General features: G+C 46.7%; 2 protein-coding genes across 2 annotated transcripts; both read left to right on the top strand.

Moving 5' to 3' along the window:
• The first annotated feature begins 1254 nt into the window (after nucleotides 1-1254).
• On the top strand, nucleotides 1255-14792 carry TRIM45 (tripartite motif containing 45). Its single transcript, XM_081845207.1, has 7 exons — nucleotides 1255-1518; nucleotides 3408-3895; nucleotides 5192-5925; nucleotides 7759-7888; nucleotides 10836-10950; nucleotides 12520-12646; nucleotides 14516-14792. Exons 2-7 carry the CDS (start codon nucleotides 3411-3413, stop codon nucleotides 14665-14667), a joined length of 1743 nt encoding a protein of 580 aa, XP_081701333.1. The 5' UTR covers nucleotides 1255-1518; nucleotides 3408-3410; the 3' UTR covers nucleotides 14668-14792.
• A 3440-nt stretch (nucleotides 14793-18232) lies between these two features.
• On the top strand, nucleotides 18233-24631 carry LOC309332501 (cystatin-B-like). The gene is made up of 3 exons (XM_081845732.1): nucleotides 18233-18390; nucleotides 21865-21966; nucleotides 23856-24631. Exons 1-3 carry the CDS (start codon nucleotides 18325-18327, stop codon nucleotides 23982-23984), a joined length of 297 nt encoding a protein of 98 aa, XP_081701858.1. The 5' UTR covers nucleotides 18233-18324; the 3' UTR covers nucleotides 23985-24631.
• The last annotated feature ends 1665 nt before the right edge of the window (nucleotides 24632-26296 follow it).

Below are 26296 nucleotides of genomic sequence, written 5' to 3'. Positions count from 1 at the left end.
TGGATTAAAAGTTGGAAGGCTGCATTAAAATAGAAATTTCCACTAACATTTGGAGATACTTATTGTGCACCCGACCACCATGTCTAGTTTAACCCTCTGTTTGTTCCCTTTGCAAAGCCCAACATGGAAAATTATAGATACTTCTGACAGGAACACTTGCATTCTGTGCATGGGCAGAGGAACCACAGTCCCATTAAGTTCTTTTCTGCAGAAAGCGGCAACACAAAAGTTACACTATCTGCCAGTTTACCTGGACAAATGAGCCCGTATCCGGTGCCCAAATGTGCTGAAGCACCAATGTGATTTCAGGAGACGATGATGCAGAAAAACTATTAGGAAAATGTTTGGCAAAAGTGTTACTAAAAGGCATAGATAAATGAGATTCAATTCTCATTGGACAGGAAGGTCATTCATTCATTCAATGTATGACCTCCCTTTCTGCATAGAGCACTAATAACAGTTAAAATTAGGAAATAGAAGAGTGTTTAATTCAAAGTGTTGGTGCTGACCTTAAAAGCTGTGAACGGCCTCCACCCAGTAGACCTGAAGGAGCGTCTCCACCCCCATCATTCAGCTGGACACTGAGGCGCCGAGGGCCTTCTGGCAGTTCCCTCACTGCAAGAAGTGAGTTTACAGGAACCAGGCAGAGAGCCTTCTCGGTAGTGGCACCCACCCTGTGGAACGCCCTCCCATCAGATGTCAAGGAAATAAACAACTACAGTACAGTGGTACCACTAACCCAGAAATAGTACCTCGGGTTAAGAACTTTGCTTCAGGATGAGAACAGAAATCGTGCTCCAGCAGCAGCAGGAGGCCCCATTAGCTAAAGTGGTGCTTCAGGTTAAGAACAGTTTCAGGTTAAGAACGGACCTCCGGAACAAATTAAGTACTTAACCCGAGGTACCACTGTATCTTACTTTTAGAAGACATCTGAAGGCAGTCATGTTTAGGGAAGTTTTTAATGTTTGATCTTTTATCCTGTTTTTAATACCTTGTTGGAAGCCGCTCTGAGTGGCTGGGGAGGCCACACCAGATGGGCAGGGTATTATTATTATTATTATTATTATTATTATTATTATTATTATTATTATTATTTGATAGATTAGGCTCCCGAAAGCAGGTTCCAGCCGTTCAGCCTCGCTTCGCCCGCCCACTCTTTGTGTAACCTGATGCGCCCCCGCGGCCACGCGCCTTCTCGCCCTCAGCCCTCCACTAAATCCCAGCCCCCGCCCCCGTTTTCCTCCCCAGCCAGCCATGTGCTGCGTCGCTGGCGCCGCCACCCTCTCCCACATTCTCCAGAGATCTCCAGAGATCCCCAGATCGCGTTGCCAAGGCGCGCCTCGCCGTGCGTAAAGCAGGGCGCAGCTGCTCCAGCCCAGCGCGCTCCGTGCGTAACCAAGTGAACGGTTTCTCTTTCCAGGGGAGGGAAGCAAGGAAGAAAGGAAAGAAAGAATGGAAAGGAAAACAGGCAGCTGACGGGTCTGAAAGCTCTCCGAGAAGCCCACGCCACTTTTGGAGGTAAGGGGGGTGGAGGAACAACTCCAGGGGGGGAGCGAAGCGGAGAGAGACTCCGCCTGGAGAATCTGTTCCTGCCACTTGGCGACATCCAAGGAACGGGGAACGGTGGAAACGAAATGGCTCGCTTACGGGCGAGGGAGAAGTGAAATGCCACTCTATTTCGGGCGGAGAGGAGGGGAGCCAAGGGCTGATTCGCTCCCCCCGGGAGAGGGTAGGGCGCTGAGTTGGTGGACCTGCGTTGCCTCGGTTGAGGAGGGGATCGGCCCTCGCTGACTTTGTCCAGGGTCAGGAATGGAGCCCTCTGTGCCCCTCGGGTCTCCTGCAATTGAAAGGACAGATCACAGTTGGAGACAGGGCCGGGAAAAGGGAGTGTGGCACAAGCCAGCTCGCAAATTCTGCTCTGTGCGCTTATGAAATGGTCAAAATAAAGCAAAGACAACGATTGTGGCTTCTTAAGTACAGTATGGCATGAGCGTTCGTGATCTAGAGCCCATTCTAAGTGAGAGACAGTTTAGCTAACTCATGTCTTTCCCTCTGGGATAAGAGACTCGATCCTTTCTGACTCCTAGTGTAACCAAATCTCTTGTGACATAAGGGGGCAATTACCGTAGTTTTGTTCAAGGCTGTCTTCAGATTTGCAGAATTATTATAACACACACACACCGTGACATACACCCAGCTTTATTCTGAGCACAGATACGTCAATATGAACTTAGCGCAGCAAGAACATTTCTGGAGCAGTTCGAATACTGTTAGACAGTGGCGTAGCGTGGGGGGTGCAGGGGGGGCCGGCCGCACCGGGCGCAACATCTGGGGGTTAGGGAAATCCACGAGTTAGGGGGCGCAAATCCACGGGTTAGGGGGCGCAAATTACTTGCCTTGCCCCGGGTGCTGATAACCCACGCTACGCCACTGCTGTTAGAGAGTTACAGAATCTGCTGTTGCTGTAGAGATGGATATGGGAGAGAGGGGCAGACGCAACATGGCATTTCTCTCTCTGTGTGTGCTTCTCCCAAGCAGTCATTCCTCCTCTGGGCACTGCTATGGATACACAATCTGACTATCTGTCTCCAGGCACTGAGGTTGTCTGCAAGGGATTTCAATATGGCAGGGTTCATGTCACGTTTGCTGACATCTTTGTAACACGACAGTTGGTCTGCCATCAGGCCTGGTGCCTGAAGCCAGCTTTTTCATTAATATTTTGGGTGAAGCATAAAAGCTAAAGGTAAAGGGACCCCTGATCATGAGGTCCAGTTGTGGCCGACTCTGGGGTTGCAGTGCTCATCTCGCTTTACTGGCCGAGGGAGCCGGCGTACAGCTTCCGGGTCATGTGGCCAGCAGGACTAAGCCACTTCTGGCGAACCAGAGCAGCGCACGGAAACGCCGTTTACCTTCCCGCCGGAGTGGTACCTATTTATCTACTTGCACTCTGACGTGCTTTCGAACTGCTAGGTTGGCAGGAGCAGGGACCGAGCAACGGGAGCTCACCCTGTTGCGGGGATTCGAACCGCTGACCTTCTGATCAGCAAGTCCTAGGCTCTGTGGTTTAACCCACAGCGCCATGCCTTGCTGTAAATAGAGTGGAATAACCTGGGACTTTGAGGCTTCTTCCTTTTGTAGGGGTGGGGGAATAATTTATTTGTATTTCCTCCTCCTGTTTTTAAAGAGCAATGATGATTTTCTGATCGTATTGTGTATTAATTCCTATTATTATAGGAATATTGGGTGGTTGTTTTTTTATTTTTATCATCTATTTTGTGGTTTTATATCTTGATTTTATTCTGTGAACTGCCCTGAGGCCCCCGGGTACAGGGTGGTATATGCAATAAATAATACTAATAAGAGTGCTAATAATTGTTATTAAAAAGTTGTTGTTCTTTGTTTTCCAGGAGATGTCTAACACTCAGGAGTTACACGAGGAGCCGACTAGCGTGCGCAAAGCCCTTCCTGAGGCAAAGGAATGTTCCAGAAGCAAGTGCCCCCTTTGCGCTCAGCTCTTTTCTGCCCCTAAAATACTGCCTTGTTTACACACCTTCTGCACAGCTTGCCTAGAGCAGCTGGAGCCCTTTTCAGACCTGGGCTTGCCAGGCGAAGATTCGGACTCTAGTTCAGAAGGGCCTTGTCTCCAGAGCTGCCGGCAGCCGCCATCGCCGCTGCTCAGCCTCCTCTGTCCTGTCTGTGATGCTGAGGTAGATTTGCCACCAGGAGGGATCAAAGACTTGACCACCGATCACATGGCTCTGAAAGAGGTGCTGTTGGAGACCTTGCAGGGCGAAGGCCTTGGCTTAGCATGCGACCTCTGCGTGGATGGAGAGGCTGTGAAGCACTGCCAGGCCTGCCGGCTCTGCCTTTGCCAGTTTTGCTGCCAAGCTCACAAGTACGTGTGTCCTCCCAGACAGAGCTATAGAGTTACCCTACATAATTCTGTGGTGCCTTCCTGCCTTTTATGTCCATTTAACAATCACATTAAATAACATGCGGGAGACTTGAACAGCCCCCCCCCTTTATCCTTAATAACATGCAGGAGACTTGAGCAGCCCCCCTTTATCCTTAATAACATGCGGGAGACTTGAGCAGCCCCCCCTTTATCCTTAATAACATGCGGGAGACTTGAGCAGCCCCCCTTTTATCCTTAATAACATGCGGGAGACTTGAGCAGCCCCCCCTTTATCCTTAATAACATGCAGGAGACTTGAGCAGCTCCCCCCCCCTTATCCTTTAAACTGAACAACAGAATTGGAAGGCAGGGAAAGGGCTACAGAAAGTGGGGTAGAGGCTGCCTGACGCTTCGCTCCCTGCCATTTTGATACTTCAGCTGCTTTCACACCTGCAGGTAAAATGATATACAGTGGTACCTCGGGTTACTATGCTTCAGGTTACATATGCTTCAGGTTACAGACTCCGCTAACCCAGAATTAGTACTTTGGGTTAAGAACTTTGCTTCAGGATGAGAACAGAAATCATGCGGTGGCGGCAGCAGGGGGCCCCATTAGCTAAAGTGGTGCTTCAGGTTAAGAACAGTTTCAGGTTAAGAACGGACCTCCGGAACGAATTAAGTACTTAACCCGAGGTACCACTGTAGTATCCTTTTTTCTTTTATACTGCAGATGCAGTTTAAGGCTTTAAAGGTCAGCACCAACACTTTGAATTGTGCTCAGAAACGTACTGAGAGCCAATGTAGGTCTTTCAAGACCGGTGTTATATGGTCTTGGCGGCCGCCCCCAGTCACCAGACTAGCTGCCGCATTCTGGATTAGTTGCACTTCCCAAGTCACCTTCAAAGGTAGTCCCATGTAGAGCGCAATGCAGTAGTCCAAGTGAGAGATAACTAGAGCATGCACCACTCTGGCAAGACAGTCTGTGGTCAGGGACAGCCTCATCCTGCGTACCAGGTGGAGCTGATAAACAGCTTCCCTGGACACAGAATTGACCTGCCCCTCCATGGACAACTGTGAGTCCAGAATGACTTCCAGGCTGCACACCTGGTCCTTCAGGGGCACAGTTACCCCACTCAGGACCAGGGAGTCCTCCACAGCTGCTCGCCTCCTGCCCCCCAAAACAGTAATCAGGATTACTGTCCCAGTGTGTGTGAGTAGGAATGGTTTTTCTTGTGCTTTGCGGATGTTGTTTTCTGGGATGCATAGACGGCTGAACTTTGCGCCTTACTCTTCTAGGCGGCAGAAGAAAACTGCTGCCCACCCTGTGGTGGAGCTGCAGGACTTGAAGGGCTACACGCACATTGAGAAGCCCATCCCGTGCCTTTTGCACCCTTCAGAGGAGCTGACGCTCTTCTGTGAGCAGTGCGACATGTCTGTGTGCCAGGAATGTGTGGTGGGTGCACACCGGCAGCATCCCTACAATTTCACCAGCAACGTTATCCACAAGCACGGAGACTCCATTCGGGAGCTCTTGAAGATCGCTCAGCTGAATATGAGGACTCTGGAAGGCGCGCTCAGCCGTATTGAAGAGGTGGGCACTGCCCTCAGCACCAACGTGGAAGCCGTGGCGCGAGAGATCTGCGCTTTTGCAGACGGCTACGTGAAAGCCGTCGAAGAGCACCGAGACCGGCTGCTCAAGTTTCTGAACGAAGTGAAGGTCCAAAGGGAGAGCCTGTTGCATTTGCAGAAAGCCCAGCTGCTCCAGCTGCTCCTGGATATGCAGACAGGAGTGGAATTCACTGAGCACCTGCTCACCAACGGCTCGGACCTTGAGATCCTCCTTACCAAAGGAGTGGTGGAGAACCGGCTGAGCAAACTAACCAGCGTGGACTGCAATATCCACCCTCTTGCGGACGACAGAATCCACTTCTCTCCTCAAAAGAAGGCCGGCGTATACCATGGCTACGAAATCTTTGGGGCTGTTCTCAACAAAGCAGCTCATCCAGCCAAGTGTGTCCTGCAAGGAGCAGGTAAGGGGGTGGTTTGTAGCAGCAGAAAAACATCGTAAGATGCTCCACATCCATTTGTGGAGCAGAGCACAGCCATTGTGGCTAGTAGCCATCAATAGTGCTTTCCTCCATGAATTTGTCTAATCCTCTTTTAAAGACATCCTAACTGGTGCCTTGGGATGTGGGTGGCACTGTGGGTTAAACCACAGAGCCTAGGGCTTGCCAATTGGAAGGTCGGCGGTTCGAATCCCCGCAACGGGGTGAACTCCCGTTGCTTGGTCCCTGCTCCTGCCAACCTAGCAGTTCGAAAGCACGTCAAAGTGCAAGTAGATAAATAGGTACCACGCTGGCGGGAAGGTAAACAGCATTTCCATGCGCTGCTCTGGTTTGCCAGAAGTGGCTTAGTCATGCTGGCCACATGACCCGGAAGCTGTATGCCAGCTCCCTTGGCCAGTAAAGCGAGATGAGTGCCGCAACCCCAGAGTCGGTCATGACTAGACCAAATGTTCAGGGGTCCCTTTACCTTTACCTTTACCTTTACCTTTACCTTTACCTTTACCTTTACCTTTACCTTTAACTGGTGGCTACCACTGCCACTGTAGGGAGGCTGTTAACCTGAGAATGTCTTTCTTTTTTTAATAATAATTTTTATTAGTTTTCAATTACAACAATCCAATAATAGCCTCATTATAACAAGGCCAAATTATAACACAATTAATAATGCCAATCATTGAGATGCCAAGTTATACAAGTTAGGTGCCCCCCCCCCCCGCATGCTAGAATTAATGGTCTGACGATTTTCTTTATTTCTGTGTTCCAAGATCTTATAACTTTCAGTCATGCTCCAGACCAAATCCCAATCCCTTATATCGCAGCCGCAGTGTTAGTGACTTCCATTTGTGGCTAAATATCTCTGTTTGGTTTTTTGTCGTCAAAATACACTGCAGACGTCTGATCTCCCTGGAAATGAAGAGATGTGACGATAGACAGCTCTGCCTCCTTTTTTCTTTTTTTTTAAGCAAATGTTATGTGCCACTGGGGAAGTGGTAATTCTGTATTGATTTGTTTTGGATGTTTGTATGTGAAGCCAATAAAAGGTTTGATGTATTGACACATTGAATGATTTCTACGCTTACAGCTGAAGCATTCAAACTCTCTCCTTCCTGTGTATGGCAATTATTCTGTCCATAGTGTTTCTTTCTGTCCTTGTAAAATATTATATCTATCTTTTGTCAGCGGTTGCTGTTCTCCAGCATGCCTTGGGCGGTGCTAGTGTCCCATTGTTGTTTCAGAAGATCTCTCACCTGAGAATGTCTTTACACACGTCTGTTTAAATGCAGGATTGTAGCTCAGTGGCAGAGAGCATGTTTTGCATACAGAGAGCAACACCTGAAGTTCAGTGCCAGAAAGGGCAGAGTCATTTAAGGGAGGTGAAATATACTCAGAGTTGAGAGTGGATTTCATGCTCTTTATTCAGCTGATAGTGGTGAGGAGGAATGAAAGTTTCCCCAAAGTATCTGCTTTATATACATTATTTACACAGTGGGCTGCACGTGATTGGCTAATTCCAGAATTCTCCTGTAGGCCAATCAGGTTGTGGATTCACTTCCATCTGGAGCTGGATTGGGTGGCTCCTGCAGACCAATCATACTGTTGCTGCATTGTTCTAGGACCAATCAGACTGCTGCATTCTGGATCCTATTGTTCTGGGACCAATCAGACTGCTGCATTCTGGATCCTATTGTTCTGGGACCAATCAGACTGCTGCATTTTGGATCCTATTCAACTGAGTACATAACAGGAGGACAAGGCTCTTCACATTTTCTTCCCAATTCCTCTGCTCTGCTTTTCCAGATCTCGGCAGCACTCATCAGAACGAGCCAGCCGGCTTCACTCTGGTCTGCAAGGACGTTTCCGATGAGCAGATGGACAGAGGAGGGGAGCCCGTCCGGGTGTCCATTTTCCATAAAGACAGGAAGGATTGGTTGGTAGCTATTCTGCAAAGTGTTGTCCGTTTCGATCTGTTTCGTGTTTCCTTTTAAGAGTCCCTCCTCCTCAAGCACATTCATGAGCACGAAAAGGGTAAGGAGGTGAATTGCCAGAATCAGAACAGTGGCGGAAGAATCGTACCTGAGAGCCCAGGTGAAGGGATGCATGTGGATTTGCGGCAGCCTGAGTTAATTTAGGAGTATACGGGCACCTGAATAGTGAATAGACGGGAAGACATGAGCATCAGCCAATGAGGAGTGACTTGCATCTGGTGGTTGTAGCAGGTCCAGATGTTCAGTTGCATAGTGGCAACTGGAACACCTGAAAACTAGAAAGATGGGATATGTATATATGCCTTTGCCCAGTGCTTTTTTTCTAAAAAAAAAAATGTTTGGGGGCCTCTCCTTTTCCTACTCATATTGAAATACTGCCCCTCAATGAGGCCAAACTTGTATTCACAAAATGTTTAGGGGTATGCGTACCCCCAGAAAAAAAGCACTCCTGTTCTCCCATTTTAGCCTCTCTTGCCTATTTTATTTCACTTTAAATATGTTGTAAACTGCCTCAAGATCCTGGATAATAATAATAATAATAATAATAATAATAATAATAATAATAATAATAATTTATACCCAGCCCATCTGGCTGGGTTTCCCCAGCCACTTTGGGCGGCTTCCAGCAAAGATTAAAAATACGTTAAATTAGTAGGAAAGGCATAAAGACTCCTAATTAATAGATATTAGGCATTTTCCTTCTGTCTTTCCAAAAGGAATCTTTGCTGGTGGCAGGCATTTTTGCCTCCTTCCATGAGTCGCCCTCTGATAGTAGCTGCTCATGTGAGTAAACCAGTCCTAGGCATTGCCATGGGTTGAGGTGAGCTGGCTGTGATGAGCAACTCCCTGAGTCTCAAAGAGCTGGATGACAAACTTAAAACTGGATTAATTTAGCAAGTCCAGTTTCTGATGGAAACACTCCATTGTGAGACTTACTGATTTAAGGCTTTCATCAATTCAATCTATTTCTATCACATCTTTCAATGAAAGTATCCAGATCGGTCCATCAGACCTTTTAGTATAACAACAAGAGATTATAAAGGTTTTCAGAGCACTGTGGCCCAAATACAAAAAGTTCCCATCTATTCAGAAGTATAAAGTGTTCCTCTAGTGTATTTAAAAAGCCCCTAAGATTATATCAAATTTGCTGGACTCTGGAGTTTCTTTATATTTTATTCTTCAGTCTATTAATTCCTAAGCATGCCATGCCTTTAATGAGCTGGATTCTAAATGTGTTTAACATTCCAGTAGGGTAATTCATTGCAGATATGCAAAAAGAAAACGTGTTGTTTCACAGCTTGTTCAAATCTGGTTTCTGAGTTCAGGTTTACAGAGCAGTGTTTTTGTGTCTAAGGAATTTGCAGTCATTTAAAGTTCCTGAAGAAGGAATCTTGAGCTTTGACATGCATAGAGAAGCAACAATAAGTACTCCTTTGTCCAAACTAACACACGGTGCCAAATTCCTGTAAATCAGTACTGGGGACTGGGGACTTGGTTAAAATATTCACCCAGGGCAGATAGGAAAGGAGCACTGAATCCTTTCCTGGTACAGTGGTACCTTGGTTCTCAAATGCTTTGGTACTCAAACACCGAAAACCCAGAAGTAAGTGTTCTGGTTTCCTAATGTTTTTTGGAAGCTGAATGTCCGATTCAGCTGTCAGCTATTGTTTTCAGGGCACCTGCACCAATCAGAAGCTACGCCTTGGTTTTTGAACATTTCAGAAGTCAAATGGACTTCCGGAATGGATTAAGTTTTGTGCTTTTGTTTTTGCTATTTATTTTGCGTTTTTGTTTTTGAGGCTTTTTCGGTTAATTTGTGTTTGTGACAGTGTGGATAATTATCATCTACAATACAGTCTTATTTAATTTATAGTATAGTACATTGATGATTGCTTTCATTTTATGGATCCATGGTCTCATTAGATAATTAAATTTCATGTTAAATTGCTGTTTTAGGGGCTGTTTTCAAAAGTCTGGAATGGATTAATCTGTTTTGCGTTCCTTTCTATGGGAAAGCGTGCCTTGGTTTTGGAACGCTTTGGTTTTGGAATGGACTTCCAGAACAGATTAAGTTTGAGAACCAAGGGACCACTGTAGTGTTGTTGTTTTTCCCCACCCAAAACAGCCTTTCCTCAACTGGCTTTCTCATAGCATTGACTTCTTCTTTATCTTGAAGAAAACAGGTGTGGAGATTTGTCTAGTGATGGGAAGAATGTTCCCCAGTCACCAGTAAAGTTAAAGGGACCCCTGACCATTAGGTCCAGTCGTGGCCGACTCTGGGGTTGCGGCGCTCATCTCGCTTTATTGGCCAAGGGAGCCGGCGAACAGCTTCCGGGTCATGTGGCCAGCAGGACTAAACTGCTTCTGGTGAAACCAGAGCAGCGCACGGAAGCGCCGTTTACCTTCCCGCTATTTATCTACTTGCACTTTGATGCGCTTTCAAACTGCTAGTTTGGCAGGAGCAGGGACCGAGCAATGGGAGCTCACCCCGTCACCGCGGGGATTAGAACCACCGACCTTCTGATCGGCAAGCCCTAGGCTCTGTGGTTTAACCCACAGCACCACCCGCGTCTCTCTAGTCACCAGTAGTATAGTTCAAATCCAGTCTTCATTTCTGCTTTACAGCAATGACCTGATTCTGACACACAGGTCTATCACCATGACATCCAGATTGACTCTTCAGGTCCTGAAGTTGGAAAGAAGTTCATTAGTGGTTCAAAAATACCAGTTGTGGGATATCCTCAATTCTATTAAGCAACTCGCTACTTGAGACCTCTTAAAATAATCATCAACTTCATCAGTCACTGGATCAAAGTCTCTATATAAATGTCTTCCTTTTTTTTTGCATGCCTAGCAATTATTTTTCTTTCCTCTCTGTCTTAAATCCAGTGTCATCAAGGCCAGCGTAACTGACAACCAAGATGGGACATACCATATTTCTTACATCCCTGAGGAACCGGGCAAGTACAAGGTCTGCGTCTTTGTCAGAGGTCAACATGTACAGGTAACATTTTCTGCTAGCTTTTGTGGGTGTGGCTGGTTTTGGAGAGTTAACCCAAAATGGGCAGACCTATGGCAAGAGCAGAAAAGGAGAGAGAGGAGAGAGGAGTTAGAATCGGAGCTTAAGGCCCAGGGATAGGAATGGCTGAGGGAGCTTCTCAGAGCCTCAGTTGGCTTGAGCTTCAATCTCTCAAAGGGGAGTCAAGACACTTCTTCCTCGAACCTGGCTTTGAGTATCACTGCCTTAGGTGAATCCACTGGACTTTAGGGGGACAGGACATGTTCCCTCCAGTTTCATTGGTTTAAGGGCTTTGGAAACATCTAAAGGCTATTGCCTTTGATTGACATGAAGAAAGAATACATGGGGGAAATGTTGACAAGTTTGATTGTCAGAGAACCACAACAACATAAGTTGGCCCAGAGGGTACATACCAGCTTTTGGACGCAACTCATCAGCATAATTTATACAAACACTTTAATAAATACATAGTAAGTGTGATTGTGTCCAAAGGACTATGACCCTGCAGGCATTATACACATATACTTTGGAACCTTGGTTTTCGAGTGACTCGGAAGCTGAACGTTCTGGTTTTCAAACGCCGAAAACCTGGAAGTAATTGCTTCCATTTTTGAACAGGCCTTGGAAGTCAAACGGCTTCCGAGGCACATTTCTCAACTGAGTTTGCTGCCCGCCTGTTGCTCCTCAGTTGTCAAACGGTTTGGAAGTCGAATGGTCTTCCAGAACAGATTACGTTCGACAACCAAGGTTCCACTGTATTTAAGACTGGTAAACATTACTCTAGGCAGAGGGCCTTCTCAGTAGTGGCATCCACTCTGTGGAACGCCCTCTGTCAGATGTCAAGGAAATAAACCGCTATCTGACTTTTAGAAGACATCTGAAGGCAGCCCTGCATAGGGAAGTTTGTGTTTTAATTTGTACTGTGTTTTAATTTGTTGGAAGCCACCCAGAGTGGCTGGGCAAACCCAGTCGGATGGGTTGCATAATAATAATAATAATAATAATAATAATAATAATAATAATAATAATAATGTAGTTGTTATACTGTTTCAGAAAATGGTTGCTAGATCTTTCCCCCACTCAAAGTAAGTGTAAGGCCTGTAATAACACCTCCTGCTGCTGCAACCTTTGATGTCATATTATCCTCTAGTATGACATGCATAGGGATGTGGGTAGCGCTGTGAGTTAAACCACAGAGCCTAGGGCTTGCCGATCAGAAGGTCGGCTGTTCGAATCCCTGAGACGGGGTCAGCTCCCGTTGCTCAGTCCCAGCTCCTGCCAACCTAGCAGTTCGAAAGCACATCAAAGTGCAAGTAGATAAATAGGTACCGCTCCGGTTGGAAGGTAAACGGAGTTTCCGTGTGCTGCTCTGGTTTGCCAGAGGCGGCTTAGTCATGCTGGCCACATGACCCGGAAGCTGCACGCTGGCTCCCTCGGCCAATAAAGCGAGATGAGCGCTGCAACCCCAGAGTTGGCCATGACTGGACCTAATGGCCAGGGGTCCCTTTACCTATGACATGCAAATCTGTCCCTTTGGCAACTTGTTCTCTGCAGGGCTCCCCCTTCACCATGATTGTAAAGAACAAGTTCCGCCCCCACCGAGGCGTCTTCCACTGCTGCACGTTCTGCTCTAGTGGGGGGCAGAAGGCTGCTCAATGCGCTTGTGCAGGAGTCATGCCTGGTAAGTCACCCCTTTTCCCATAAGCTGCTGGGTCAGACACACTTGTCACTTCTCTCTCTCTCTCTCTCTCTCTCTCTCTCTCTCCAGGGAACTTTTAACGGTCTACAGCAGTGGTTCCCAACCTTTTTTTGGACATGCCCCACCTAAGCATCTCTAAAATCCTGGGTCCCCCCCCACAATAATATATAATTCTTACTATTCAAAAAGTGAACTCCTATTCACAGGAATGGCCATTCACTGTTAATAACTCATTCTCGAATTGCCCGCCGTAAAAATCAAATTGCCCCACGTTGGGAACTATGGGTCTTCAGAAACGGGGCTTATTCAATTTGTACAGCCACCAGGCTTTTCACATCGCAGAAATTAAAATTATCATGCAGACAAAGGATATATAATTTATTTCAATTCATCCGTCTTGTCCGAGAATAATTTTTACAATGCAATCCTGTCTGTGTGTACTCAGAAGTAAGTTCCACTGTGTTTACTGGGGTTTACTCCTAAGGAAAGGGACGCAGGTGGTGCTGTGGGTTAAACCACAGAGCCTAAGGCTTGCTGATCAGAAGTTCGGCGGTTTGAATCCCCGTGACGGGGTGAGCTTCCGTCGTTCGGTCCCTGCTCCTGCCAACCTAGCAGTTTGAAAGCACGTCAAAGTGCAAGTAGATAAATAGGTATCACTCCGGCGGGAAGGTAAATGGCGTTTCCGTGCGCTGCTCTGGTTTGCCAGAAGCGGCTTAGTCATGCTGGCCACATGACCCGGAAGCTGTACGCCGGCCCCCTCAGCCAGTAAACCGAGATGAGCTCCGCAACCCCAGAGTCGGTCACGACTGGACCTAATGGTCAGGGGTCCCCTTTACCTTTACTCCTGAGGAAGCATGTCAGGATCAAATAGCCTTTGGAGTGTTTCAAACACTTGACATGTGCAGGAGCTAGGTTGGTCTTGTTTATGCTGACAGAGTGGCTTACTTTAGCAGGTTGAAAGCAACAGTGACACTCGAATCAGGGATTCCTGAGTTGCACCTCAGCCCGTTAGCCACCTCCCTACACAGGATGCAAAAATGTCTCCAGCAAAATGGCCATAAGTGTAATAGCACAGATGAAAGAGTCCAGCCACCGTCATTATAAAACAGACATCCAAGCTGGTAGATGGAAGGCAAAAGCTATTTTTACATTCATAACCTGGAACATAATTTGTTTGTTTGTTTCCTGCTTTATGTCCATCTTTGTACAAGGTTGAATGTAGTCTTATCTCCTCTGCTGATAAATGACCTAAGGTCAGTGGTTCTCAAACTTTTCCCTCTGGGTCACACTTTCTGAATAAAAAATTATTGCACCACATCAAATATTTTATTGATAGGAAATACATTGGGGGGGGGGGAGAAACAGCTCCAAGCAGTGTTTGGTTTGTGATATAGAGCACAGCAATTTTATGGGGCATCCAGAAAGTAAAAACAACGCAGCTAAAGAAGAACTTGAATCATTCCCAAAATATGATTATAAACAATCCTCTTACTATGTACCTACAATTCCCGTCATCCCTGACCACTGGTCCTGTTAGCTAGGGATGATGGGAATTGTAGTCCGAAACATCTGGAGGGCCAGAGTTTGCCTGCCTCAGCATGCAGACGAGCTCAGTGAGAGACTTATATTAAGTCTAGTTTGAGACAAACAAATTCTCATCTCCCCACCAGCAGAAAGAAGCCTTTTTCTTTTCTAATTGCCCTTGAATCTTCCTGCCACACTTGCCATCCTCTTCTGCCAGGCCAGCGTGCAGCACACCACACCTGTGGAGAAGCGCTGCCCAAAGTGCAGGAAATGGCGGGTATACTTGGAGAGCATTTCTAGTAAAACAGTTTCTTTTCCAATGGGCAGGTGGCTATCAGGGCTGTGGTCACGGGCACAAGGGCCACCCTGGCGCTCCTCACTGGTCCTGCTGTGGCAGCGTAGCTGAAGCCTCCGAGTGCTCCATTGTGCCGTCTGGCGAGACCTTGGGAAGGAGCCCACTCAGGACCGTGGTGCTCTGAAGGGATTCTGGCAAGGCGGCAAGGCTTCAGCCCGCAAGGAGTTACTCGGCTGCACTGGCTGCCAGAGAATCTCCTGCGTTGAGAAGATGAAACATGTCAAAATAAAAAAAGTGCCTTCTATCCCACCTTTGCGCTCTTTGTGAGAATTTATATGTGTGTGTGTGATTGGGGCAAGCTCTGGGAATTGTATACAGTGGCACCTCGGGTTAAGAACTTAATTCGTTCCGGAGGTCCGTTCTTAACCTGAAACTGTTCTTAACCTGAAGCATCACTTTAGCTAATGGGGCCTCCTGCTGCCGCCGCACGACCGCTGCACGATTTCTGTTCTCATCCTGAAGCAAAGTTCTTAACCTGAAGCACTGTTTCTGGGTTAGCGGAGTCTGTAACCTGAAGCATCTGTAACCCGAGGTACCACTGTAATTGACTTCTGCTCAGTTACTTTAAAAAAATAGCTCAGTTGTTGGAACCATGCCAGGAAGTGCAAAATCCAGTTAAAGGTTTGTATGTTTTCAAAAGCATCATTACACCCAAGGTCAAATATGATGTGTGCTGAACGCTTTCACGCTACAAATGTAAAAATGAAGTTGGCAGGATCCTCCCTCTGCCTACCACAAAGTTGGCTTGGCCTCTTATGGGTCACTCTCCAACCATTTAAAGGAGAAGGACACACTTAAAGTCTTCCTTTTGCTCTCTGGCTCTTACTACTTGATATGCAGCCCAAATCCTGTCCATACTAACTTGAAACTTGAAAGGTTGCATAGGACTGCAACCTGAATTCACATGCCTTTTCCCAGGTAGTTCTGGGCAGAATAAACACACTTGATGGTATCCAATTTCACATGGTCTTTCACCTCTAACTGCTTTTCTGTAAAATAACAGTCCAACTTCAGTGATGATTATCTGGAAAGTGACTTTATACATGGTGCTAAGATTTATCTGGTTTTGCAAGCTACAATAATTATGCAATCACGTCATGGCGGTTAAAGTTAAGTTAGAGATAGAACAGAGAAAGAACACTTAACTTTAAACCGAAAAAGACGCTCTTAAGGGTCAAACACCAAGGTTTTTAATTGTCAAAGTGAAATGAAATTTCTTCTGTAATTAGTGAGTGGAGCTGTACATCTAAAAGGGATGCAGGTGGCGCTGTGGGTTAAACCACAGAACCTAGGACTTGCTGATCAGAAGGTCGGCGGTTCGAATCCCCACGACGGGGTGAGCTCCCGTTGCTCGGTCCCAGTTCCTGCCAACCTAGCAGTTTGAAAGCACGTCAAGGTGCAAGTCGATAAATAGTTATCCGAGTATAATTCAGTACCACTTTGGCGGGAAGGTAAATGGCATTTCTGTGCGCTGCTCTGGTTTCACCAGAAGGCTTAGTCCTACTGGCCACACGACCCGGACAAATGTTGGCTCCCTCGGCCAGTAGAGCAAGATGAGCGCCATAACCCCAGAGTTGTTCACGACTGGACTTAACTGTCAGGGGTCCTTTACCTTTTTCTTACATCTATTGAAGTCACTCCAAGCCCTTCCCATCCACCAACCAGGTACTGTATTATATTTCAACTAAGCAATTTTCAAGGGAAAGATGGCCAGTATGCTACAAACTGGAACAATGATTTAAAATTACTGCCCCCCCCTTTTAAAACAAAAACAAAAACCAAGCACCAAGTCTTCATTCATTCTATCACAGAATGTTGTGTATACACAGCATCAGGGCCGGATTGAGGTTTGATGAGGCCCTAAGCTACTGAAGGTAATGGGGCCCTTTATATGTCCAGCTGTCCTTTGTCAACAACAAATTGTCGCTTTTTTCTGTTGATTACATGCTGTATGGTAATTTATGAATCTAATAGGTATCTAAAGCCATTTGCACCTAACATGTAGGCACCCTATATATAGAAATGAGCAAACCAGGGATATTTGAGGGAGCAGGCTAGCAGGCAGGGCCCATTACTTACATCATAGGAGCCTACACAACACAAAACACTGTTGCTGTACGTAAGTTTTATTTTATTTGTTTTTTATCTTATATTTTGGAAATGTAGATCCAGTTGTTTTTTCCCTTTAATTTTTTGGGGGCCCCCAAGAGAGTGGGGCCCTAAGCTACAGGTTGTTTAGCTTATGCATAAATCGGGCATGCTAGGAAATGTACTTCAGCCAAGAGTAGCTCAAATAGATAAACCTTTCCTGCAATTTAAGGGGCGTTTGTATGGTGGGTTTTTATTTTATTTTGCTTAAAAGGAGAATCCAAGCGAACTTCAACTCAACGCCCATCATTTAATAGGGGGCTACACTGCAGGGCAATTGTCAGCTGTTGTAAACAAAAATTTGTCCTTTTCCCTTATGGGGTGTCCAAGAGCCCATATAGAGTCCTTACATAGGTTCCCTATTGGTAGGAGAAAATAACAGAGGCCAAGCAGAGAATATTGAGAAGCAAAGCAGCTAGTAAGCCTGATCTTTATTGATCTGTTACAACAGGGTGCTCCCCTCACCCGCAGGAGAGAGGAGGGACCCAGAGCAATGGCGCGCAAGGCCTTATAAAGACTCTTGAAATTGCCACCCTGTAGACCAAGACCACCCCCAGAAACATCATACATATATCACAGAAGGGGTGTAACCCAAGACCACCCCTCAGATACATCACACCTACATCACAGAAAAGGTGGTCTAAACAGAAATTTGAATATTGTTTTTCTCCTGTCGTTGTTTATCTCCTGCCTGGCAGGTTACTTGATTGGATTTCCTGGGTAGCCTGGCTAGTCTTTTGTAATGATAAATACTTAGTACCTGGGCCAGGTAACCGGTTCACACCCTATTCAAGCACAAACATACCCTTAAGACAGGATTTGTGAAGGAAAAGACAATGGGGAGGCTTTTCTATTTTCCTTTGACCTTGCAGAGAAAACATTTGGTCAGTTTGGGACAGTTTGGGAATCAGAATGGTTCCAGGTCGGTCTTCTGTGCTGATGTAGGTACGTGCTTGGTTGGTACACTTATGAACATTGACCATATATCCAAGACCTCAAAATTCCTATCACACAGCCCAACTGCCAACCTGCAATGTTAACAACAGCGGGCAAGTAGCTGTCTCGACTTGTTCTGTACTTGTTTAGCCCGATTCCAGAGCCACAATAGGATAACCACAGCGGATCCCATTACTTGGTCCCTGTCGACCTCGCCCTTCTCCCAGTTTGCAACATTAACCGCCGGCCACACACTTCCAAGGCTTTGCAGCCCCCTTTGCAACCGGCTGCCTTTGTTTTTGAACTAGCAGGGCCGTTTAGCAATAAATGCAATAAATAATCGACACCAATCGAGGTCTGGGTTGGGCAGAGCATAAATCCGGGAATGCGTGGAGGGCACTCCAGTCCTTGCAATGCAATGCCCGGTCCCATTTTGGAGCGAAATCCCGGCTTTCTTCTCGGATTTCTCTGCGTGTCTCTCTCGATCTTTTGGGTTGGAAGAAAATGGCTTCTGCAGCGCTGAGAAATCCTCTTTCCCTTCCTGATCTGCGTCAGCCTCCTCCTCCTCCTCCTCCTCTCCTCCCTCTCCCCGCCTGCCCAGCTGCATCATTGGAGCAGCTGGCGGAGGGGCGGCCAGGGGCGAAGGGCGCCTTGGCGCACCGGAGTTTCCTTTTTCCGCGCAAGGCGCTGCCCGAGGATGATGTGCGGAGGGACCAGCGAGGCCAAGGCAGCCACGGCCGAGACGCAGCAAATCGCCCAGGAAGTAAGGAAGGCCAAGGAAGAGAGCCTCCTGGCACTTGGACGCAGCTGGAGACATCCCGGGGACGGGGACGGGGGGCTGGCTGGGGAGGTGGGAAAGGCAAAAGTGCAGCCTGGAGAGAGTTTCCCCTTCTTCTTCTTCTTCTTCTTCTTCTTCTTCTTCTTCTTCTTCTTCTTCTTCTTCCTCTTCCTCTTCCTCTTCCTCTTCCTCTTCCTCTTCCTCCTCCTCCTCCTCTTCTTCCTCCTCTTCTTCTTCCTCCTCCTCCTCCTCCTCCAGCGGCGCTTGCTCCTCGGCCTGCCAACATCTGGCATGAAAGGCGAGGCACTCCCTTCTCCGCTTCCTCCCTTGACCCCGGGGCTCATGAGGACTAGCCGCGCCCTTCGCCCACAAAAGTTCTGTAGTCGTCGCCATGTTAGTCCAGGTGCCAAAGGGAGGTCAACCTGGAAGTGCTGACGGGCGCAGAACAACATCTTTGTTGTTTTCATACCTGTTTCACTGATGCTCAGGTGCCGAGCATGTCGTTCCAAGGTTTATTCTAACGCTAGGCGCATTTTGGGCAATTTCCCCAAAACGGAAAGTTGTGCATTGTGGAGGAAGTTTTTGTGCACTTGGGCAACTGGGGTTTAATTAAGGGGCTGGGTAGACTTTAGAAAAGAGGGATGAGAAATGGAAGGAAGCACTTCGGAGCAGTGCATTGGTTTAAAAATACCTAAACCAGCCCCCCCCCGTATTTTCGGGGACTATTGCTTTAACTTATGGAGTCTTCCTTAACCAAAGCAAAAGACGGTGCTGAGATTGGTTACTTAGTCCTAGTTCCTTATTTGTCCTTCCCAGGACATAGTGAAGTGGAATTAAGTGAGCAGCCTCAGTCAGAGTAGGACTATATGTGAACCTGCATCCCAAAATAAGTTTGGGCTCCCCCAAATGATAGATCAACACTCCCGGGAGAGCATTCCCCACAATATGCATAACATTTTTTAAAAATAGGTTTTTTTTAATTAACATAAAAAATACAAACAAAACATGATCAAAGTTACAAAATACAGGAACAGCACAGAGGTTGTGTTTTCCAAATAAGCAGAGAGCAAGTAATGTAGAAAAATAAAAACAGCAAAACGCATAATCAAAGCCAAATTTCATGATTTGGGGAGGCAGGGCAGTGTTTTGTGTTTGCAAATTTGATAAATAAGAAATGAATTCCCACCAAAAGGTGCAGAAATGCTTTGGGTCTTCCCTTCCCTTAGAAACAAGCATCCACATAAGAAGTTCGTTTCTTAGATTGGAAACTTGCCGTTGGATCACCCCACATTAAAAATAGCAAGGAGGGCGTTTTCCCGGAGTCAGCCTTGCGCAGCATTTGACTCAGTGCTTCCTTGTGGTTGAAGTGTCCCAATCTCAAAGTGGACTTGCCCTAAGTTATGGAGATATATAGCAATGGGGCAGCTCAAGGCTTATTTCAGGGGCACAGAGGCATTTCTGGTTCCTTACTGGGGGCTGCTCATTCAGCTCTGTTTTGAACCAACATCACCCTCATCAACGAAAGAAAATAAGAATTTGTGCAGTTTAAACCGTTCTTTTAGATCCTGTGACCCACCCCCTGTAATTGCTCAGGAACTTTGGAACTTTGACGTTTCAGCAGTTCCTCTTTCACTTCCTCTATCCCTCCCTGTAGTTGCATGTTTTCCATTCTCAGTTACTTGGAACTGTCTGGGACATTTCATCCGGAGGCCACTCATAACTATGATCCATCCACAAGTATCCACAGGGCTCAGCTTTTCTGCTAGGTCTTCTGCTGGTCCAGAGCAGTTGCCCAGCCTCGTTGATGGATGAGCTGCAGAGGATGCAGACAGAATATCTGTCTCAGATATTCTGTTTCTGATGCCTAATCTCATGATTTAAGATTTTAATATAATGCGGAACCTGACTCAGGAATGTGACTGCTTCCTCTAACCCTAACTCCTGCTCTTGGGTGTTCTTTCTCACTCTCATCATCTCTGCACAAGGGCTGGGAAATGCAGGTGGCAACTTCTTATTTGTCTTGCTTCTGCACCTTCATCTGACATGGAAGAAAATGAGCAAGCAAAGCTCTTCGTACCACTTCATTCGTATCAACAGAATACCTGCACGTCTGATTGCTCATTTCTGCCTATGGCAACTTGTTTTCTAATCCCCTTTGCTGAGGTTATTAGGCTCTGCTCTTGATTCACATTTGCGTGCATGTCATCTTACGATCTGGAGTATATGAACTGCCTTTTTCAAAAAGTACTCTGTGTGAAGCCAGGTTGTGTCATAGGAAAGCTCTGCCTCTGTCAAGAGAGGACTGCCTGTGCATGAGCTCCCTTTAGGACAGTGCTGGGCAGGGACTAATGAGGTCTGAAATGGGTCCCAATTTGGCCCTCAAATTGCTCCCCACAAACAATCACGTGTGCGGCAGGTATGGACGTGGAGCTCCCGATTGTTCCTTTGCAAGCGGGACTCCCTGTTGATGCTGATCGGCTGATAGATGTTGACAGGACACCCCACTGGGGTTGGCTGTGCTAGGGAACAGTGTTAGAAAGTGAGATATGAAAGCTAGGAGCTCATTGGCACCTTAAACCTAAGTTATGAGCGCAACAACAGAATGTCTAGGCACATTTTTTTAATAACAAGAATACAAAGCTGAAAATGAATGAACTGCGGCTAAAATATTATGTTCCTTTTTCACATGGTCTAAGTGCTGGGATGTCCAACTCTCAATATTCTGCGATCTACTCACAGTATAAAATAAATTGGCAGTGATCTACCCAAAGTTACCCCTCCCCCTAATATTCTTAAGAGGGTCTGTTCCCCAGTCTTGACAGAGTGGCTGGAAGTGGGGAGGCAGAAAAAGCTCCTTGTTTCCTTCCACTTGTAATTTTAATCTGAAATCTCAGGCACTGTACTGTACCCAGAGTTCAGAAACTGCTCGTGCTGATGAAATTCTCTTTCGCAAAATGCGCCTTGAACAATGGGAGTTTCGAAAACTGCTAGGGCAGGCTTCCTCCACCTCGGCCCTCCAGATGTTTTTGAGACTACAATTCCCAGCATCCCTGACCACTGGTCCTGCTAGCTAGGGGTCATGGGAGTTGTAGGCCAAAAAACATCTGGAGGGCCAAGGTGGAGGAAGCTAGGGAGTTTCCTAATGCTGGGTGGGTGGTGATGAGATTTGCTCTATTTCAAAGCAGCTAGGATTCTATTTTCCACATTGTATTATAGGTCATCTAAAGCGGAGGAGGGGGAGGGGGGAGAAGCTTCCATGGGGTGGGGATCCTGTCTTGACCAGTATCCCCATGGAGAGCAGAACTTTCCCAGCTTTCGGTTCTTCTTTCACCTCTACATCTGGTCTTTAAAACCTCTCCAGGCACAAATGGCAGAGATTTTTGCAGGCCTCACAATATTTTAAGCAGCAAACAAATTCTAATTCCTCCTCCCCCCCCCACCTTTTTCTGTTCCCAAAAGGTGAAAGGACAAGTGGAAGAGAAAGAAGGCAGAAGCTTTGAAGTCTTTGAAGCAGTTGAGTTTAAGACGCAGATGGTTGCTGGAATAAACTACTTTATCAAGGTACCGTATATGCCTGCTGTTTTTGTTGTTGTAAAGCACACATTCGCTCTTGTGGCTATCAAGTCAAATGCAGTATATCTGCTAATAATGGACAGTTTCTCCATTATATGTCAACAAATTAAAGCATCCAGGGTATTTTCCAGGTGATTTTGCCTGAGTCTGAGCCTTTGGAAGCCAAGCTTAGTGCTGAGGCCATAAATCCTGGGTAGTGGCTGGGTGTCAGGTACTGGGCAGAGGGGGAAGGTGGAGACCGGCTGCCCAGCATGACCCTTCGAGAGAAGAAGAAGACAGTTCAGAATTACAACAGGGGTTTGCAGGAGTTCGCAGCTTAGAGGCAGATGAGGAGAAAAGTTGGGAAATCATGGGAGAGTCCAGAACAACACCTGGCTGACCTGTTGTCATTGGAAAACATTCCAGATCCTCCATTTCCCAGAACCCGGCGAGCCTTAAAAGTAGGAGAGCAAAGAGCTCGAAGACAGAGGACCTGTAGCAGCACCCATAGAAGTGATGATGAGGAAGTGGGAGAGATGGGGGGTGGAGATTCACTTGGGACAACGACATTATCCAAGAGGCTGGGTTCTATTATGGGGCTGGAACTCTGGCCTTCTCCCCAGCATACTGCTTTTAAATGTGGAGATAAATTATTTTGGATGGTGGTAATAGCGTGATGCGGGTGGCGTTGTGGGTTAAACCACAGAGCCTAGGACTTGCTGATCAGAAGGTGGGCGGTTCGAATCCCCTCGATGGGGAGAGCTCCCATTGCTCAGTCCCTGCTCCTGCCAACCCAGCAGTTCAAAAGCATGTCAAAGTGCAAGTAGATAAATAGGTACCACTCCAGTGGGAAGGTAAACAGTGTTTCCGTGCGCTGCTCTGGTTCGCCAGAAGTGGCTTAGTCCTGCTGGCCACATGACCCAGAAGCTGTATGCTGCCTCCCTCAGCCAATGAAGCGAGATGAGCGCCGCAACCCCAGAGTCGGCCACGACTGGACCTAATGGTCAGGGGTCCCTTGACCTTTTAATAGTGTGAAAGAGAGTTCAGTCATTTGATTCCTCCCCCCACCGTCTGAACTGTTACATCTGCTACAGAAATTTATTGCTTCACTGAGAATTAGGCCCCATTTACTAAATCTTGGTTTTCATTCTAACAAGAACAGCAGTAATGCATCTGTGCTGATTTTGCAGTTTGCACTCGTCAAGCAATCATTTGTGTTGGTGCTGCTGAAGCCTCAGAGAAGTGAGGGGTTGGATGATTTCCCTGAGGAACATTAGGCAGATGAATCCTTTAGGATAGAGTAGGCTAAGCAGGAGCTCCTGGCATTTGTTTGGCGTCACGGAGATGTGAAAAGCAATCCTTCCATCGGAAAGAAGCTTGATTCTTCCTCCCCTTCCCAACTACAGTACAGCTATAATGAAGCGAGACGAGCGCTGATGCCTAAGCTATACTGGATGACCTTTCTCCTAAACGGTCTTGGTCCAGTATACCTGAAGGAGCGTCTCCACCTACATTGTTTTGCCTGGACGCTGAGGTCCAGCACCGAGGGCCTTCTGGCGGTTCCCTCACTACGAGAAGCCAAGTTACAGGGAACCAGGCAGAGGGCCTTCTCAGTGGTGGCACCCACCTGTGGAATGCCCTCCCTCCAGATGTCAAAGAGAACAACAACTACCAGACTTTTAGAAGACATCTGAAGGCAGCCCTGTTTAGGGAAGCTTTTAATGTTTGATGTATTACAGTATTTTAATATTTTTTCGGAAGCCGCCCAGAGTGGCTGGGGAAGCACAGTAAGATGGGCGGGGTATAAATAATAAATTATTATTATTATTATTATTATTATTATTATTATTATGCCTTCACTTCACACAATTTACAGGCCCCTTTTTCTTTCTTTCCAGATCCACATTGGCAATGACGAGTTCCTTCACCTGAGAGTGTTCAGAAGCCTCCCTCACGAAAACAAGCCGTTGGAGCTCACCAGTTACCAAAGCAAGAAAGCAAAACACGATGAACTGGCTTACTTCTAAGCAGTTCTGCAGAAGCCTTTCTCCCTCCGCAGTTTTTTTACTAAGTTGAAAACTGGTGTTTATTTTGCCAAATGCAAAATGATTTTTCTTCCTTTCTTTTTTAAAAATAGTACCGTGCTTTAAAATTGTAGTAATGTAGCCATGCTTTGATCGTATTAATTTCTGTGGCGTACAAGTATTTATGTGTTACTTGTGTGGTAAACCGTAAGCGCATAGATCAAGGACTGGGACTGTGCTTTTTACCTCACACTATCACCTCCCCCCCCCCATGTGTTTAGCAACGTTTTGTATGAGCAGAAAGCCTAATTTGTGACACTTGACTAATCAGGTGTCCCAGTTGAGACCCCCTACTCATGACCAGGAGCTATCACTGGGATTTCTGCTCACACAACCATGACCATGTGGTTACTAAAAAGAAAAAAGAGGAGGGGGAAGACGCTGATTGGGCTAAAACCAGGTCCCAATCCTCTATGCGCTTATGCCTGACACGTGAGCAATGTCTGAATAGAGCTACATAGTCATTATATACCCAAGAATTCATCTGTTGTGCTTTCCTTTTTGTATACCACTTCTTTGGATCCTTTTCAATAAATCAAGTCGCTTGCTTAAAAAAAAAAAAGCCCATGTTAATAGGTGAAATTTCATAAGTGTTGAAGGTCAGGTTCAACTAATCTCTTCATTAGGTTGGATGGTAAATGGGAAGAGGGAGGAGACTGGCTGATGGTGTCTGGATCTGGCCACAGTAGTTAAGATGGACTGTCATGGGCACAGCCAGGATTTTTACTGGGGAGAAGGCAAAAAAGTTGTTGAACTTTTAGGGGAGATCACCCCCCAAGGTTACTGAGCTTTTTGGGGGAGATCATGGGTAAAGACATTACGAGGGCAGGCTTCTAACTAGGGGGAATTGGCTTCTGCGATGGGAACAGAACCTCGGCTAGTTGAGTATTTTTAATGCTTTTCCATAATTTTTGAGGATATAGGGGGCAGCTGCCTGCCGCCTCCCCTTGCCTACACCCATGTGGACTGTAGGAGGTGGTAGCACAGATTCGAATGAGGCTGTGCAGGTTTCAGATTGTGCCTATGGCTGCTGATAAGGATCACAATGGTTGTTGCTTCATATCTGAGGATACCAGCTCTGTCTTCCACACAGTACTTGAAAGAGAATCTTCTTCCCTGTATGTATTTCCTTGGAAAAGAACAACAACCAATGACTGCCTTGTTTGGGTGAGGCAGGAAAGAGTCGGCAATCTTTTTATTTATTTATTTGGATGTTCTATCTAAGACAGGGACGCTGGTGGAGCTGTGGGTTAAACCACAGAGCCTAGGACTTGCCGATCAGAAGGTCGGTGGTTCGAATCCCTGAGACGGGGTGAGCTCCTGTTTCTCGGTCCCAGCTCCTGCCAACCTAGCAGTTCGAAAGCACGTCAAAGTGCAAACTTCCGGAGGCGGCGCGAAGGGTAATGGCTGCCCTTTCCTAACGGGGAAGGGAAGCTCCGCACGAGAAGGGTCGTCCGCTACGGCGCAGCGGAGACCCAAAACGGAAAACCGCAGGCAGCAGAAGCCTGCGGTCCTGGGACCCGGCGGGCGCCTGTAGCGGCCACCGAAACGTTGAAGGAACCCCGTAAGGGGCTCCGGATCGCGGAGGAGGCTGCGGCGCTGTGGGTCGTTCCGCAATCGGCGGAGTGAAGCCGCGTAGCTGTTACCAGTGAGCGCTGACCTTTCTTCCTGAAATTTATGCCTTGAAAACAACAACCCGTGAGTAAACATCTGACTCTATGCAATTTGGGACTTTAAAATATTGAATTTGGCTGAAAGCGGAGTGACGAAAAACAGGAAGTCCGTCTTCCGCTCCCATTGAACTTGAACGCAAAGAGCTGGAGGAGTGGAGGCAAAGAGAGATCTTTTAAACTATTTGATCTGAGCACCCATTGAACTTTATTTTAAGTGGAACAATTACTCTATGTGTTGGACTCTTATGAATTTTAATTACACGGGGATATCTTTCTCCCTTTGGAGCTACATTCTAACTAAAAACCCCAGGCGCTGGAGCTGCCTGAGAAACTGAGCTGTCAGCTTGCAGTTTGCAGTTTGGATACTTTGAATCTGAACTTTGAAACAATCTGAGAGAGTTTGAACTTGTTACTTTAAGGCATTTGGATTACCAGCTTGCACCATCAGAAACACTGTAGCTGTACTGAACCTCAACTCTGCTGAAAAATCTTTTTATTGAAGGTTCCTGGATTTAAAAATCTGACTTTATTTTAATTGAAATTGACTTCTTTCCTGAAATATTTTAAACTCCCCCTAGAGGA

The sequence above is a fragment of the Podarcis erhardii genome (genome assembly GCF_964252035.2).
Source record: "Podarcis erhardii genome assembly, chromosome: 17".
Lineage (NCBI taxonomy): Eukaryota > Metazoa > Chordata > Lepidosauria > Squamata > Lacertidae > Podarcis > Podarcis erhardii.
The sequence above is the reverse complement of the archived record's forward strand: the minus strand, read 5'-3'. Positions and strand labels throughout refer to the sequence as shown.

What these genes read in the sequence shown, in the direction of transcription:
- LOC309332501 (XM_081845732.1), top strand. Translation starts at nt 18,325, where the DNA reads ATGATGTGCGGAGGGACCAGCGAGGCCAAGGCAGCCACGGCCGAGACG. An exon ending in CGCAGCAAATCGCCCAGGAA is followed by an intron (nt 18,391 to 21,864) that starts GTAAGGAAGGCC and finishes TGTTCCCAAAAG; the next exon opens with GTGAAAGGACAAGTGGAAGA. An exon ending in GAATAAACTACTTTATCAAG is followed by an intron (nt 21,967 to 23,855) that starts GTACCGTATATG and finishes CTTTCTTTCCAG; the next exon opens with ATCCACATTGGCAATGACGA.
- TRIM45 (XM_081845207.1), top strand. Translation starts at nt 3,411, where the DNA reads ATGTCTAACACTCAGGAGTTACACGAGGAGCCGACTAGCGTGCGCAAA. An exon ending in GTGTGTCCTGCAAGGAGCAG is followed by an intron (nt 5,926 to 7,758) that starts GTAAGGGGGTGG and finishes CTGCTTTTCCAG; the next exon opens with ATCTCGGCAGCACTCATCAG. An exon ending in CATAAAGACAGGAAGGATTG is followed by an intron (nt 7,889 to 10,835) that starts GTTGGTAGCTAT and finishes TCTTAAATCCAG; the next exon opens with TGTCATCAAGGCCAGCGTAA.